Source organism: Pseudopipra pipra, chromosome 1 (assembly GCF_036250125.1).
Source record: "Pseudopipra pipra isolate bDixPip1 chromosome 1, bDixPip1.hap1, whole genome shotgun sequence".
Lineage (NCBI taxonomy): Eukaryota > Metazoa > Chordata > Aves > Passeriformes > Pipridae > Pseudopipra > Pseudopipra pipra.
The window spans coordinates 20,010,361-20,028,338 of record NC_087549.1 but is presented as its reverse complement, the minus strand read 5'-3'; the positions used below and the strand labels follow the sequence as shown (position 1 = coordinate 20,028,338).

The window sequence follows — 17,978 nt, the reverse complement described above, 5'->3', positions numbered from 1 at the left end:
AATGGAAAGTTACTCTGCCTATATATCTGGAATCTTGTCAGAACAGTGGAAATCTCTTTTCACCTCACACAGGGGTGTGGCAGGGGATTGTGTGTGTGTGTGTGTACAGTAATGATCCTATTGCAAGCCTATTGTGCTGCCTTATTAGACCAAATTAATTATTTTAATATAAATGGAATGAGTTGTTGCTGCAAATTTTCTGTCTATGCTATCTGTAACAAAATAGGTGATGTTTCACAAACCTGTGAGGATGCAGGCTAGCATGTTCATTTTACCATACTGTCATTTGACATATTTCTACTATTGATTACTGTCATGTAGCAAGTCAGGAATGTGTGATCAGAGGCTAGGAATCTAAATCAAGGGTGCCAAAAAAGAAAAAATATCTTGTAGTTCTTCTCTTATATTAAAAATCTGACATATCTAAAATTTGTCTCTATGGTCTTCTGAATATTCCCATCTACATGAGCATATGAGATCATGATTTTTATTAACAACTTAAAAGAGATGTTTATTTTAGATGCAGATCTGGAACATTACTGAAGTTCTATTGCACATAGGTGTTGTGAAGCTTAATGTTTTTACTACATTATGATACATTTACTTTATGGTTTTAAGTATTTTACACTGGGTACTAGCCAAATGAAAGTGGTGTATGTTGCAGTGTAGGACATTAAGAATTAGATAAGTCATAGGCATTTTTAGTGTTGTTAACATATCTGTAAAAGAAAAAAGAATTAATATTAACCTAAATACATAAAGTATTAATAATAAAGAAACAACTAGTTTAATATTGGCTAGATGATCAGAAGAAAGATGACATTTAAGCATCTTACTCTGCATGTTGAAATACATAAAGCTCAGGAAAATACACTGTCTCATACTGTGCATGTTTTGACCTATGTCATGTCAGTCAGTCCGTCTTTCACACAGGGAAATATGCATATTTTATGGAAAATATTACCGTATTTCAGTAGAAACAATTTTCAGACAGATACACATGCTTACATGAATAATATCTCTATACTTATAATGTTTTATTTTTAGAGATTATATGGAAATGCAAAAATATTGTTAAGCTGTATATTCTTGATTTATGATGAATGCCTTGTACTCTAGTAAGTGACTGTGTTAATTCATGTACAGAACTGTTTGTTTCTTCTTAATCGAGTCAGACAGACATAATCTTTTTATTTTTAATGCTGCACTTGTAAGAATATTTTATAGTGAATTTATTATCTTCAACTACCTGATAGGAGGTTTGGGTGAGGTGGGTGTTGGCAATGTCAGGCAACTAGTAAGAGGACAAGGGGAAATGGTCTCAAGCTGCACTGAGGAGGTTTGGGTTGGATATTAGGAAAAAGTTCTTCACTGAAAGAGTGGTTAGGCATTGCAACAGGCTCCCCAGAGAAGTGGTGGTCACCATCACTGGAAGTGTCCAGAAAATTAGTAGACATGGCACTTTGCAATATAGTTTAGTGGGCATGGTGCTATTTGGTCAAAGGTTGGACTTGATCTTGTTGGTCTTTTCCAACCTTAATGATTCTATTATTTTATTAAAACTTAGATAGCAGGGTTAACATGGGCTCTGAAAAATAGGGAAAAGTATGAATAGCCACTAATGCCAGAGGATCAGGTCAAGTATAAGCTAAAGCTTACCTCACTCCTCTGTATAGACAAGAAGAGTTCTGAGGAGAAAGAATATTTTAAATCTGTTAAAAGTCATTACATATTAAACTGTATAAGTGATTATCTCCAAACGCTGGCATACTGTGATTCTGTAAACCTGATTGAATTTTAAAAAAAAATAAGGAAAAGTTGAACTGCCTTCCTCAAAACCAAAAGTCTCAGAACTTGATATGAACGCTGGAGTTCTGAGTTTCTAAAACTATTAGAACAAAACTTGATACCAGATCTTGGGCAATTAACATAGTTTGGTGGCAATATGAAAAGTAGTTAGGACTGAAATCCTGAGCAATATTAATTGATGGTGTTTCATTCACATACGTGAAGAGAACAGTCTGGGGTTTTCCTTCTTACTGACAGTAAATAATCTTGCAAATACCAATTGCATTCCCATGAGATTCATGTTCTGCAACATATGTTCTGCTTGAAGTCCTAGTTTTAATTAAAGCTTTGCTTTTTAAAAAATGGTTGAATATATTGTATTTATTGATGTCTTATATTTTTTAAAGACTACCAAGTAAACTTATTACTGGAAACATAAAAGTGAAAGTGAATTGTTAAAATGTTATCTACTGTCTGGAAACTCTTAATTGTTTATTAATACTAATTTAATATTTGCTAAATTATTGTGGTGTTAATTCCAGGGTTGCATCTGAATCACTTTAAGGCATATTCATATGGATGTAGCCTGGGAATGTCACCATGTAGTGGAAAGAACAAGCTGGTATTCAGTTGTTCACCACCATCTCATATATCACAGCTGCTGTGGGATAGACTCCTACATTTTTACATTGTTCTTCCTGTGGGTGTGCATATATTCTTAAGAACATTTTAAGAACATGGTGGAATTTTTTTTAATGTTTCTTGGCAACATGCTGACTGCCAGGCTGTTATAGGTAGACTGCTTTTGGTACTTAGGTTTGCATTAGTTTAAAAACACTAATAGCTTTTTTGCAGCCTGCAGTGTAAGCTCTATGATTATTTTCTTAATTGTTAGTCCTTCTTCAAATTTTCAGTGTACCATGTCAAATTTGGCCCTGCTGAATTTTGTACGGCTCCTCATTAGTGTAATAAACTGCAAAGTTTAAATTGCATAAAGAGGGATTAGAGTAAGAAGTTTTTTATACTGGTGACTCTGCTTTTGCATTTATTTGACAAGAAGCGAACACAAAGATACACTGTAGTATATATAATTCACCTAATATGCTTATAAGGAAAATTTACATGTGACTGATGGTATATTTTATCCTCATGCAAAAGAAGCAAATATAATAAGTGTAGGTAATATAGCTACCTGTAACAATGTGATTACTAGAAAAATGTGATTACTAGAAAAATCATTCTATGCAACTTAAGGTATGAGAAATAAAAATGGAGGATAAACATGAGGTTTTCCATGTTTCTTGTGAAATCACTTTACACTCCCAGTGTGGACTCTCGTGGTTAGACATTCCTTTGAAATATCCCAACTTCAATGGAACTGTAGACCAGCAATTTTGCATTCCAAGTGGTAAACCCTGCTATTTTCCACCCCCTTTTCCCCTGCATATATTAAAAGAGAAATAACAATCTTCTATATTTGGTAATTATAAAATACTGAGTGCTCTAACAAATATATTTAAAATATATAAATTTAGTCATACTTTCAAAATACAACTAAAATATAAATACCTTTGGTTTATTATTTTGAAATGCATGTATTTGGTTTTTTTGGCATATTCTGTTACTGGTGTTATATCTCTTCATTAGTTATTTAAATAATGAAAGACTTTAATCTAAATTCACTTTTTATCACAGTCAATCAGTATTAGGAGAACTTACTCTTAGAAATGGGAAAGCCGTGGAGACAGATTTCCCAATGGTGATAGCCTTTCAGACAGACCAGATAAATGTCTTCATACTAAAGATAAACTTCATACTAAAGTTATAACTGCCTTCAAAGAAGGTAACAGGCAATCTGACTTCAAGAGTGGCTTTCAGAGAAAGATTTTTGCATCTTTTCTTCCTAACTGAAATACTGTAGAAAATCCCAAATTTTAGCTATCTGCTTGATCCATGGTCTCCCACTGGCTTCTCAGAATAAATGTGTGAATCATCTAGATAATTTTATCTTTAGAACTGTATATCATATTATTTTGTTAATAAGTTCAGTGCTCTTTAACAATACTTTTGTAGCTCCTGTATTCTCAGATTTTAGTGGTTTTAGTTTTGTGATGTGTATCATTCCTTCTCCATCTCATTGTCTCATATCTGTGTTTTTCTTTCTGCCATCAACTCAGTCATTATGTTACTTTACCTCGTTCCCGGTACACCCAGTCCACAGATCACCATTACAGAGATGTCAGGTATATGTTTTCCTCTGTGTGACTCTGTGTGGATAATGCATGTACTTCTACGTACCCACATGTCCACTTCTGTTTTTATTAGTCTGTGTATAATGGTAGAAAACTTAGAAGTGTAGAGTTGGTGTCAGCATTAGTTTTCTTAGTACAGTGTGTACACAAACACTGGGTCATTCTTCATATGTTTCACTTGAATATTTTTTCACTGCCAATAGTCTATAATTGGTAGTCCATGAAGACAATGCTTTATTTACATCACTCTATTGTCTTTTTCAAAGTAAATAAAGGAAATTATTGAAATCAGCAAACACTAATACCTGCTAATTCTGTGATTTTAATATACAGAATTTCATACATGTATGTCTCTGTTAAACGTTATGATAAAACTGAAGTGTGATACCTTTCTCATAGTCTTTCAACTCTTATAGCTATGAACCAATACACTTTAATTTTTAAAAATTCACCAAAGTTCCAGCTGTGTTTTTTTCCAGTGTTTTGTTCTGTTGCTGACATTGCTTGCTTTTCATGTTGTTTTGTCCTCATTTCATCTTTTGGTAGCTTTTCATTGTGTTCACCCATTATGTTTTGGCAGCCAGGATCACACAATGTATCCTCTATTTTGTGAAGATGCAATCAGATTACTCCGCTCCCGTAAGATGTGCCGTACCTACTCTGAGGGTGCTTACTATGATCTTGAGAGGTACAATTGATGTGGAGTATATTGCTAGCTCTGCCACATTGACAGTACCATGTTTGATTCCAAACTGAGAATGTGATCTGTGTTTTAAGTGATAAACACATACTGTGAAGACGTTTTAATACTCTGAGTATGTATGCATATAAAACTGACTACTCAGGGCTATGGGTAAATCCCAAGAAATGCTGAATAGCTTTATAGAAACCAGTTTCATAAATTAGGTTATATGGATATTATATGCCTGTGTCTTTTAAAACTCTTATTTCTGCTGGAATTTTCCAGAGTGCTTATTGCATTTATTATTCTCTTTGAAATAATAAGGAAAAACCTATCTACTTTAAAGTACACGGAAATAGTGTCTTCCTGAAATCTCATACTTTGCTTAACTGAAAAATAGAGTCAAAAATAAAAGTCTATGCTTATGTAAGCTTATGTTGTATGTATTTGTATACTATGTATTCTGTAATTTAGGAGTACTTGTATACATTCACAATACTCAGGTGTGATTGCAGAAGATCATAGTTCCTGTTTATGCAGGAAATATATGACAGAGAGAAGTTGAGTCCATAACAATTTCTATGAAACAATTATCCACTTGAAATACAGTGGCTTTTAAAAGGTGCTCATGTAGTCCTGTGATTAAGATATTTTCAGAAATATTGCAAACCAGGAAAAGGTCTACATAGTTTTCAGTGAATAGAAATAAAGATACCAATCGGATAAACTATGAGCCAATAAAAAGGAAGTGATGGCTTCAGATCAGATATAAAGGTTTATATGAGTATTGCTTTACAAGAGGGACCATGCAAAAATTTCCAAAGAAAAGAACTCTTTCTATATTAACTTCATGGCTGCCCTCTGGGTATGATTTCCTCTGAGAAGTTCATTAAGGTTTGCTCTGGATTCAGATCATATATAACCATATTTTTAGCAAATGTAAAATTACTTTTGGATACAGAAACAAAAAAGGATCCAAAAATTCCTTCCAAATAAATAATGCTTTTTAAAAATTCTCCAGAGGGTATAGTATATTAGACATTATAATGTTTAGAACTCAGTTAAATATTTGTTTTGAAATTATGCTGTTTTACATGAAACCTAATGTATAGAAAGTGTGTAAATAGTTCAGTCCACATATAGAAACTTTGATAAGGGGAGGGATTTCGTGTTTGTTTTCTGAAAATATGTGATGACGTGCTCATATGTATACTATTTCAATAACTAATTATTTTATATACATGTTTTGCCTTAGATATATACTCATATTTGCACTAATTTATCTGGACCTGTTTCAAATTGTTGCTTATGTCTGTGACTGTTCAGATATTAGTGAAACTTGGAGCTATTCTCAAATTGTCTTACTTTGAGAATCTTGACTTGTAAATTTTAATCTTTCTTTTCTACAGAAATTAATCTCTCAAACATACAGTAAAGTCAATGAAAATAAAGGGCAAAAATTACAGTACTGCATACATATGAAAAAGCTGGGATTTAAGCAGAGAGATGGAGTAAATCTTTTCTGGGGCTTTATTGAACAGAAAGTTATTAAAGCTAATTCCTCCTGAGGTCAGAAAGGAAAATCCAACATGAAGTGGAATATTTCTAGTTCACTGTTAAAACAGTATCTTCAGATTCCTTGGGCCTAGGAACTGATTCTGAATTCCATGATCCTGGTGAATCCAGGCTGCCTGGGGTAACATTAGTGTTCAAGTTACTTGAGTCATCTTACCAGGTATGAACTCCTCTGAGCACCTCACAGCCACAATCACATTTCCTGGTTTTTCATGCTTTTTTCTTTCCATATTCTGACAGTGATTTAAGGACTATTTATAGCATAACCTTTGTCCAGTTTCCCCTTATACATTGAAAAACACTAGTTTCCTCTTCCTTATTTTTATTGGAAATATAGGAAAATTTACCATTTGTATAATATTCCCTCATTTATCTTTACATTTTCCCCCAGTTCAATGCTTACTCTAAAATATGTTATTTTGTATGTCTAGGGAATCACTCTTGCCTTATTAGTTCCATCTACTTAGTCAATGCCTTATTGATGTCAAGCAACAACCTCTCTTCCTATCTTTCACTTTATTAAGCATATGAAATAACTTTCCAGTTTCCACTATTCATTAAAACAGTGAACATTGTCTGTACAGTCCAGCATTCAGGGAAGATTCACTCATCTAGGACAGAGATTTTTATCTTATGCTGCTGTGAATCCACCAGTGTGGGTGTCCTGCAGGCAAATATATAGATACATTAGTTAAAATTACTTGCCTTCTTTGTTACTCATGGCTCTTTTCATTGCTTATCTTGTATTCATTCACAACCAGTCCATTAAGGCTTGTGATTGCTTCTAGAATTTTTCTTCTTTTTTTTTTCCCCCCTCCACAGAGCAACTACTTGATTCTCTTTCATCTTTTCTCTACTGAAGTGTGTTTCAGTTACTGTTTATCAGATATGATAGATCATTAGTTCTAGGCCACATTTAAATTATCAAAAACCTTAATTTCTGAGATCATTCTTAGGCTGTGGCATTCATCATTTTGTCTTTCTGATAGTTCCCCCCTTTTGGAGAAGTCCACCTCTTTCCCTCCCAAAAGGAATAGAGGCAGCATTGACAAGATACTTACTTCAGTGTATGCCTAAGGAAGACAACAGTCACACGAGCATCTTCAGTGACTTCACTGTCCTTTGGACTTGGGGTTTTCTCAAGAACATCCTGCTGCTCAGTACTCTGTTCCAAATTTCCTTGACTCTTTAATGTGATAGCACAGTGCCACTACCTGTATCAGTTCACATCGCTGCAGATACTCAGGTTGAACATATGCAAGATATCATGGCTGGACGTGCTGAGCTTTATTTTTGCTTTTATTTATATCCCCAAATTTAGAATCCTCTAGACTTATACAGGCAGAATTTCTGTTGTTTCACTTAAGGAAACAAGATTTTGCTTCAATTTTTTTTTCCTGACATTTCTTCAGTCAGAAATTTTCTAACATACATATCCTATTTCTGGTGATTTTTCTCAGTTGCTCAAGTACTAGTGTCCTGTCAATGTAACTTTTTACTCCTATGAAATATGTGTGCATTGATCAGGTGTTCTTAATATGTTGTTAATAATTTCTGAATATAATTTGAAAGTAGAAGGATGAAATTAACACATATATACGAAAATGTATGTTCAGAATATACTGCTGAACTGTAGATCAAAGTGCACTATCTTCATCACATCTTAATAATACAGTAAGGGAAAACATAATGAAAAAAGCACCCTTTAAATTGTCTGAAATATCTGTGCTGTTTATTCCATACTCAGGAGGACTAGACAGGAGAGAAGAGTGCCTATTTCATATTATGATGACACAGCCTATACTCCTGAAAGGTATTTTAATTTATATAATAAAAATAGATAAAGCTGAGTAATACATTTTTTATGAAGTGTAGCCTAAAATTTCTAATTGGCCCAGACTAAATGATATCTAAATTTACATTGCACTTTATGCCATATTTCTCTAAATACAGAACAACTAATTTCCATAGTTTTAAGTACCTCATTTTCTTTTAGGCCCCTATTAATACGACTTTGGATTTTTTTAAGTATAATTCTTAACTTGAAAAATTCTTTATTCATTAGATGGGGGAGGAAAACTGAATAGTACAGAGGAGCTTAGGTACAACTGAAGGTTTTTTCTCCACCTAACTGCACCATAATTCTAATGGCTAACCTTTTCAGTCACTAGGAATGATTATAGGACAATGTAGAATCCTTAATTTCATTCTTTTAATAACCTGAGTCACTTAAGAAGGTGCTCAGCTTTTAACATGTTACTGCTCATATTGACTTAAAAAAGGATTAACCAAATGCCTTCAAATTGATTTTGGGTGTTTACTGTGCTAGGACCCAAAGTAATATTAGTCTTCCTTAATTTTGATATACATAATACAACTAAAATCTGCAATGTAATCTGTAACATTTTGAAGTGTCTCTGGAAATAGTTATTTGATCATGCCTTTCATGTTTAAAGGGCTAGGCAAAGTCCAAAAAGAAGAAAATCTGAAAAACCGAGCGGTATTCCTCTCCCTTTGTACAATTAGATATTTTATATTTCTCTGTCCATTTTTAAGTCAATGTCTGATTTTTATCTACAGTATGAAAGTAGGTAAAGCAGAGATTATTTCCTAATAGCAAGAAATTTTGTTTTTATTTGATTACTATGAATAAATACAGTCATATTTAAAGAAAAACAAAGTGCACTGCAATTTTAAAATCATATTTATGTGGTTTTGGTGTCTGCAATAAAGTACTTTTATGAAAAAATCTTACTTTAAATACTGGCTAATTGGAGAGACTGGTTTTCATTTTGAGGATATGGATGATCAGGGAGAGTGTAAAGATATATCTGTCATTCTCCAGCTGTGATCTAATTTAGACTGAACTAAATGTGAATCTAGTCTAAAACTAAATTAGATTAAACTGAAGTGAATTTTGTCCAGTCATTGATCTGGCTACAAACCATGCAAAAAAACCCCAAACCCATAAAAAGCCATTCCCCTTACCATCCAATTTGACATGGAAGAACCTAGGGCAGCTGATTGATACTCACATATACTGCACCCCATACGTTCTTCCCTCAATGTAATGACCAGGAGATGTGGTGTTATTACGTTTGTAAACATACTGTAAAACCTCAGATTCTGAATATGAGAAATTTTTTAAAAAATGGAGTAATGCAAAAAATACTGCTGTGATTCCCAGGAATAGATTCATAAAAACTTTTGGATCAGTGTATTAAAGTTCATCCTGCAGCCTTTGGTTAGGATTTTAACTACATACAAAGGAATATTTTTGTCCAAATTTATAATAGAGTGTTCCCTTGATATTTTCTGATAATCACTGCCTTGCTTCTCACTCACTGTCATGAAAATCGTTGAGTAGTGAAAGCATAGGCGCTCCAAGGCTTTACCCTAACAAGATCCTGAAAGTACAGAACTCCAGCGATCCAGTTGAAACTCCTTAACCAAATGCTGGATGATTTGTATCTATTTTTAATATACTGGAGTAGTGGCATGTAAACAGTTTATCACCTGATTTCTTAAAGCAGCTTATTTTTTGTCCCATTATTTTCTTTCTCAATGGCTCTGGTTAAGATAAAATACTACTACATGTATTTTACATTGTCTTCAACTAATTTTCTGAAATGATACTGCAAGTGTTTCAGTAGTCCATGTTCAGTAGCTGGAAGAATAATACAAGAATAAAATTTAATTAGTTATCATTGGTTGATCTGATTGAAGTGAGTTTTCTTCTACTTCTTAAATAACTATAAAAACCCCTTACTATACAAAAAAAATTGAAAAAATTGTATTTTTGAAGTTAAAAGCAATATTTTAAACTATTGATGCATGTAATGTTATTTTTGGTAGTGTTATATCTCCACAATTACTTTTAATTATTCCACAAACTCAATAACCATTGAAAACATAAAGACTTTTATGTAGGAAAAGATGAGGGATCAATTAGGATTTATGGAACTGAAATTCATGGCTAAACTACTGAAAAATCTAGAAGCTAAATATAAGAGTTATATTAGGAAAAAACACCATAATTTTCATAGTGTTTAGCTTTGAAAAAGATGATTTTCTTCATACCTGAGAGAAAATATGAAATGTACAAAATTATTTGGAAATACTTGGAAATTTTCCCATTTTGTTTAGAAGTGAGAGTGCTATTAATAGAGTGCTATTAATAATACATTTGTTTTTTTATAACATTTCTTTATTTTGACTGCATTGTAAAGGTGGTACAATGGTGCAAGTTCATGGGCAGATCATGTAGTCAATGGTTCAGCTGAAAAATATGGGTAAGTAAAGAGTGTAGTGTTACAGATAAAGCTAAAATGTATTTTAAATCTTTATAATAAGAGTTCATTTTAATTGTACCAAAGTTATTCCTAATAAATGTATTTTTCTTGATGTCTTTCTTGACTCAGAACTAAGGCACTTATGTTCTAGTCTTTTTTTCCAAGATTAAACTATTTTATTCAGTTACAAATAGAAAAAGAACATTGCGTTTGAACTATTTTTAAAGCTTGTTCTCACTATTCTGGGCTGCTTTAGTGAAAAAGTGGTTTTTAATGATAATACCTGCCTACATTCACAGTGTTGGGGAATGTGTCTCTGAGACCTAATACTTTTTACTTTTAGAAATAATCCCAGTTCAAATGTCTAACCTATCTTCCTGTGTGATTGATGCATAATCCATGCAAAGTGCTGTGTGCCTTATAATCTTTAGTTCTTCCTAGTTGTAGCTGGCTTCTGATCAAGACAGCACACAAATTTTCCTTGCTATTAGTTCTTTTACTTTACTGCTCCCCCCTCATTTTCTTCTTGCTCTTGCAAGGATTTTCTTTTTTTTTGCTTACTTCCTTTGTGAATGTGAACAGGGGAGAACATAATAACTGACAACTTGAAAATGAAAAAATCTGATAAACCCCAGAATTAATTCTTCAAGATTTTAATGCAAGTTTCTCTGTTCTCTAGAAAGGAGAGGGTTTTGAGGGTCTTTTTGCTCAACATTAGTGCAACTGCAGAGACTTACTTGAGACCATATTTCTTCCCTAGCTTTTTCAACCAGAGTGCCACTGTTTGCTGGCTCTTCAATTTTAAGTGTACACCAAGGGCTGTGCTTATTAGTTCTCCCTGGAAAATGCACAAGCATGTTGAAAATGAACAGCATTTAAAGCAAGCTGAAAAGTGTTTTGTGTAAATAAAACTTTTGTATTTGCTTTTGATAGTCATATGAGATAGTTCTAGTTACTAGTCTAGATACTTCTCTTGTATTATAATTAGTACTGAATAGATGCTAATGTAGGTAAATATTAGATTACTATTCAACATAGTAAATATCTAAAAATAGATTTGTAATTTTAAAAGAAATATATTTTTTACTACGATTTGGAAAAAGAAATAAAAGATAAAATCATTTGTTGTGAACCAATATGACTTTTAGGTAAACTATAAGGCATAAAACATACATTAATAGAATAAAGACTACTGAAATGGATCAGAATCTGTTAAAATCAATGGATTTAGAGAATGCCTTTAACAGAAACTGAATGCTATTTTGCTCATTCGTAATTTGAGAACTTAAAAGATAATAAAGTCTTACATATCTGCTTCTCTTGGAATGATCTAATTGAAATCTTAGGCTCATCAAATGACAGAACTCTTGTTGCCTTCAGAGAGGTGAGAATTACAGGGCTGTTGCCAAAAGTTAAGGTGGATAAACATACAGCTGTGGTATTTATATACAGTAAACTGCATCTTTGTAGCCCTGGTTGTGATTAAATATCTGCCATATTATTGGTGCTTAAAAATGTCACTGGAGAAAAAAAGGCCAACGATGTATGTGTGCCATCTAGAAATAAAGCTATATTTAAGATCTGGAGGAAAAAAATCCCACAAAAGCCATCAAGAACCAAGTACTTTTCAGATTTTTCATTTAGTACTGCACTGTACAAAAGGATATTTAAATTCATGCTTAGTTTTAGGCCTACAACTAATTCATCTTATTAGTCTATAATCTAAGTTCTTTGCTGAACTGTATTTGAACTTCAAGCTCTACTAGGAAATTCTTGTTTCTCATTGCTTCCCTCTCAAGCTTCTCTATTCATTGTTTTATATGCCACTATACTTCAGTCATGAAATACATGTTCATTAAAACTCTTGAATGTTCCTGTCATTGCTCATACATTATGATATAACATTCAAGTTCAGTGGATAAAATATTGTGTTTTGAAATGGAAAAATATGTGGAATAAATTTATAATATAGAGCTGAAACTGTTATATTTTGGAATATTTCCAATACTTTTATAGAAGTTTAGATTATTATCTTGAGAGAACCGCTACAGTATATTCAGTTATAAAACTGACCTGAGGCAAAGAAGGGGAAAGGATTTCAGCTCTCAGCTTTGAGAATTTTGAATTCCCAGCTTTTGAATCCTAATCAACTTTATCATGATCTTCAGTGAATCATCTATGAACATAAAGATATGCGTTCCTGTAGTGTGATTCTTTAATATGTGTCAATTGATGGTCTGTGTAAAGGATGTCAAAAGTTAGAATAGTAGGCAAAATACAAGATACTATATAAGGTGACTGGCTGTATAAGTGAAAATGTACATTACAAGTACCAGAAACAATAATGTAAAAAACACCTAACATTTGACATTATAGCAAAAATCTAAGTTTCTCAGACTTTTAAATTAGTTGTGAAAGAATGCCTACAAGTATTTAATGTTGTAGACACAGAATAAAAAAATGGATAAATGTTAATTTGTTAAAGTTGGTGCAAGCTAAATAAATTGGTAAGACATAGGGCAACATATGTGTTCCTTGCAGCCATTGGTTCACCTCTGTGTAAGAAAATGGTCGTCTGCAAGGTTCATATGTTTTTAGAAATTACTTTTGAGTAAAATACTGGAAACTGATTCTTAAGCTAGTTAAAATTAACTAGTTAAGTGAAATTAGTATTATTATTATTAGCTCGTTTGTTGTTTTTACTCTCATTTGAATGAGAGCAAATAGTGTCACCTGGAAGTTAAAAAGCCTCTTTATCAAAAGGGTTCAACACTTCTTTTTGTTTAATATTGAGATTTTCTGTGAAGAAGAAATTACATATTTTACTATTTTCCTTTCAAATGTTCAAGTTGTTTTTTAATTCCTCAAAAATACACAAAATTAGTTAGGTCTGATTTTACAGATAAAGAGGATCTGAAATATTTCAGCACATCATTTCGGTCTTAGTTGTTCCAGAATTTGCATTCCTTGTTGGTTTTACTGATATTTGATTGTAATAGCTAGTAGAAACCTCTGACTGCATCCATAGAATGATAAACTACTTCAGGTTGGAAAAAACATTGAAAAACCTGTCTGCTCTAACTCCCTATTTAAAGCAGGGCTTTGCTATTCCTCAGTAAATATATCAACGATGAAACATATTTTGGAGAGTAAATCTTTATAGGTATAGATTTCTGTGCTTTCTGTCAGCATTTTTATAATTGTGCAATGCCACCGTGTGTTAGCAGAACTAGATATGTCTACAACAGAGTCACCAAAGTGACTGCAATGCCACGTGCAGATACTTAAGCAAGCTGTAAGCCTCTGACTTTCTGTAGATGTAGCAGTGTGCACACAGGAGTGTGGAGCACAGCGTGCCTGGAATTGCAGCAGAGTTCTCTGCTTTGTCTGCTTAGCTGAGTCAGCTGGCAGAAAACTAGTTCAGACACTGGTGTATTACAGCTTAGTCGTGCCTGTCAATGGCACGTAGAGATACTTGTAGCTATCACCAGGGTTATGTGCATGTGAATAGATCATGAGTGTATGCATCTATGTGTATATATTACATATATATATAAATCATGATAGAATATTACTGCAACACAAAAGTCTTTAAATATCTTTCTTTCCTTGTTTTTTTTTTTTTCCTTAACCAGAGTACCTAAAAGCATTACGTTCCTGGCTTTTAAAAACTATAGCAGCACATAATTTTATATTAAGTTTCCCTAGAAGTATAGATGAGTGATTTGGTGAGTTATCCCGTCACCAGTTTATGTAGATATTTGACAGTGTACTGCTCCTTCCCATTTTCCATTGCAATATTTATGACTCAAATTTAAGTTTGCTTGGTACTAGAAATCTCAGTTGTTTGTAGACATGCTTATCTATGTTATGCTAACAGAGGATCTTGTGTCTGTGACTAAACAGCAAAGTTCCTATAGCTAGTAGAAGAATAACATGTCCAAGGATTGAAATCCAGCAGCCATCCACAGACACTGACAGGTATTGCCTTGTATATTAGCTGGATATTGAAATTATGATAATTAGAAAGTGTATTGTTGCATTTTTCTTGTTCTGTGCTCAGTGCTTCTAGATGAAAAAATATGAAGTAGGAGCTGGATTTTAGTGTACTGTATTCCTACAGCTATTCTATTTTTATTTCTTCAGTTTTTTGTTACAAGAAAAACCTAATACTAAAATTATGATTGGCATGGTCTCATAGCTTGTACACAGTAAAAAAAAAATTAACATGGGCTTTCAAATAAATTGTGTTTTCAGTCATTCTGGGGAAAAAAATAACTTCTATTTGTTCTGTAAGCCGTTACAATTGCTTACTGTTGGAAAATGTTCAACTTTTATAAAAAGCCTCCTCTATAGATAAGTTTAGATCAATGAGTAAAATCATTTGTTGAAAATTCTTTTTATTTGTTAAGAAAGTAACAAATCTGAAAAATTAAAAATTAGAAATGGTTATTTTCTGCATTGGGAAAAGAGTTAGTGTTTGAAATTTCCAGAATATGAATATAGAACAATGCAGATAAATCAGTAGATCAAATAAAGTGTGGTAGCACCTTTGGTTAGATACTGTACTGTAGTAACTAGAGTTTACAGTGGTACCTAAATACTATGAGATTCTAATTTTAATATTTGTTGGGTTTGGAATATAACGTTAGATTGTGAAAACTCATAAGATTTTCCATGTATTAGTGACTTACAGGAAGCTCAGTCTCATAAGGATAGGTGGGGTTGGCTTAGAAGCAAACACTGCTGTACTCTTTTTTCTGTGTAGGGGAGAGTCAGCTTACAAGACTTGCATACTTTGACAAGGGAATAGACCATCTCACATGCATGTTTTCCTTAGCAAAGGTAGAAGGATACTACCATAGGCAATACTAAATGAAGGAGGTCATTATTTGACATTTCATTAACTGTATTTTCATAATGAAAGGTCTGTTAGCAAAGATAAACAGTGTTAGTGTACATTAAAATATTATATGGATGTTGAATAGTTTAACTAAGACTATCATATTCACCTATTTAAAAATTAGGAATTTGTATGATATGATTTATAATGAGAAAAGAGGAAAGTTTCATCTAGATAATTTTTGAGAATGTCTTGGAATGATATCTGAAAAGTTAGAGACTTCTGTTTTCAATTTAACTTGCTCTCCATGCTTATGTCTGGATTGTGATATTAATGCATAATTGTAATCAGTGGTAAGGGAGGACCATCACTACCCAAGCATCTTGTTGGAATGATAGTTTTTCTTTAAAAGGGATAGTTTTTTTCTGAAGACTGGGATCATATATTACATGTGTTTACTGCTAAAAGAACAAAAGAATAAGTGAGGATGAAGAATAGACAGTAAAATTATCAGTTGAATTGTTCTTTATATGTGTATGGTGTAAAACAACAAAGTGAAACTTTCAAGTGGAAGAAAGTCCACTTGAAATAGCCTTCCATTTGCTATGGTGCTTTTGAAGAGGATTGCAGCATGTAGCCTGGAACTTGAGAGTGACAACTCAGTTTCATCTCAGGATTTAACTTAGTCTTCAAATCCTGCAGTCTACAAAACAACGACAGTGCCAAAGCTTCAAAGCAAAATGTTTACTGCCAAAATTCACACTCTCCTTCACTTCTGGAACCCCTGATTGTTTTTCCACTTAAAGTAAATGCCAGCTGCAGATTGTAGCAAACCGAATATTTATATTAGCTGTTGAATACAAAATTTTTGAGGCCTATATCTAGTAGCACAGTGATTAGCTACACTGGCTCCATGATGATCCGCAGAATATGAAACCTGCACACTAAGCCATTAGTATTAATTCTAATGGTAAAAATGCCTCCCTGCCTTCTAATACAGGAAATGGGTCAGATCCCTAAAATCCTAAAAATATTTTTTTATACCTAAAGAGCTTTTTATACCTAAAGAGACCTTAAGAGTAACACGTGAGAGTCTTATCTTCTCATGAAGTGTTTATGAGAATCATGTGGTTGCTACTCACCTGTTCCTCTCTATGTCTCCTACTGGATGTTGGAAGAAGAGAGAAACAGAAAATTAAATAATACCTCTCACATATTGCCCAGTCACTGCTGGTGTGGCCTAGCAGTCCTCCACTCATTGACAAGATAAAGAGTATTCTAGCTATGTGTGTGTAGCAGACCCAAAGAAGAAAGTTTCTGTGGGCTCACTAATTTTCTTAAATATGTGGGTAAACAAGATAGGGGTGGGTTTTCTGGACCTTGGCCCTATTCTCTTTTGTAACTTTGTTGAATTTAGGAATATTTTTTCTTGAAATTTGCTTCCATAGTTAAAGAATGTATTCCATGGTCATTTTTTTAACCATCATGCAGGTGGCTGACACTTTTCTCACCTTCCATAGTACTGAAAGCTCTCTTAAACAGTTACATAAACTAAAAAGCATTCATATTAAAGCTAAGGTTGTGTTTCTTTGTCTATCAACAATGTAAAAGAAGCGAGACAGTGGATGTTTTTGCTGATGAAGCTTCCCATTCAGAAACAGAGCTGATAGAAGAAGAAGTGAGGTAATTTTGTCATGGTTTTGTGCCAGGCTCATTGTACTTTCCCTCCAATCTTTAGTGCCTCAGCTTATAATTACCATTATGTGTCTCACTGTGGTGTGTTCGCTTGTTAGGAGCTTATAGATATAGGTTCATGGTGTGTGGTATTATTCTGAATCTGTCTGTGGCAATTCCTTCGTTTGCTCTGGGAGTCCAATTATGACCTCATGGAAGGCCTGAAGAGACATTGCTTGTAATGGCTGTTTTATAAACCCATGCAGCAAAGTTAGCCGCTATATTGTTTTTCAGTGTTCTTTAGAAATAAATGCTGTTACTAACATAAAACTCTTCATAATGAGGCTGTGGTATGTCTCTCTCTTTCTTGATACCGATTAAAATTTGACTTCTTGTTACACTTAATCACCATCCAGCCACTCATTGTATTAACTGACTCCATTGTAAAAGGCATGACTTAGCTAAAGGAAAAGTCCTGAAGGGTACACATTCCTCATTTGTATTCTGTAGCCGTTCAGTTACTCAAGGAGAGCTGAGAGGACTGTGAATTTAAGAAATAGCTCCGTTAGGGTATGGATTTTACTTTTAAAATGCCTTAATTTATTTTTGGATGTTGCTAGTAAACATTACTCCTTTCAAACAGAACAATTACATTATGAAAAAAGGTGGGGCTTGATTATTTTCCGAAAGGAATGGTTTGATTAATTGCCTAATAGTAAAAGACCAGACTGCTCGATCAAGAAATTCTTTTTTGCTCAGTCTAATTTCTACCCCTTGCGTCTCTAATGATAACTTTTTCCACTGCTGTTTTAGTACAGTTCCATAGTCTGTGGGTTAGGAGATTTTTTTTTTTAGTTACAAACCAAATTTTT

General features: G+C 33.3%; 1 protein-coding gene across 22 annotated transcripts in view; it reads left to right on the top strand.

Annotated features, from left to right (window-relative positions):
- RIMS2 (regulating synaptic membrane exocytosis 2) overlaps positions 1 to 17,978 on the top strand; it is a 451,223-nt gene that overhangs the window by 295,454 nt on the left and 137,791 nt on the right. The window contains exons 22-25 of one of the 22 annotated variants that reach the window (XM_064646980.1): positions 3,966 to 4,031; positions 4,621 to 4,728; positions 8,045 to 8,110; positions 10,527 to 10,589. The exons of the other annotated variants lie outside the window; for them this stretch is intronic. Coding sequence (XP_064503050.1) covers positions 3,966 to 4,031; positions 4,621 to 4,728; positions 8,045 to 8,110; positions 10,527 to 10,589 — 303 coding nt within the window. The remainder of the gene's footprint in view (positions 1 to 3,965; positions 4,032 to 4,620; positions 4,729 to 8,044; positions 8,111 to 10,526; positions 10,590 to 17,978) is intronic. 22 annotated transcript variants of the gene reach the window in all.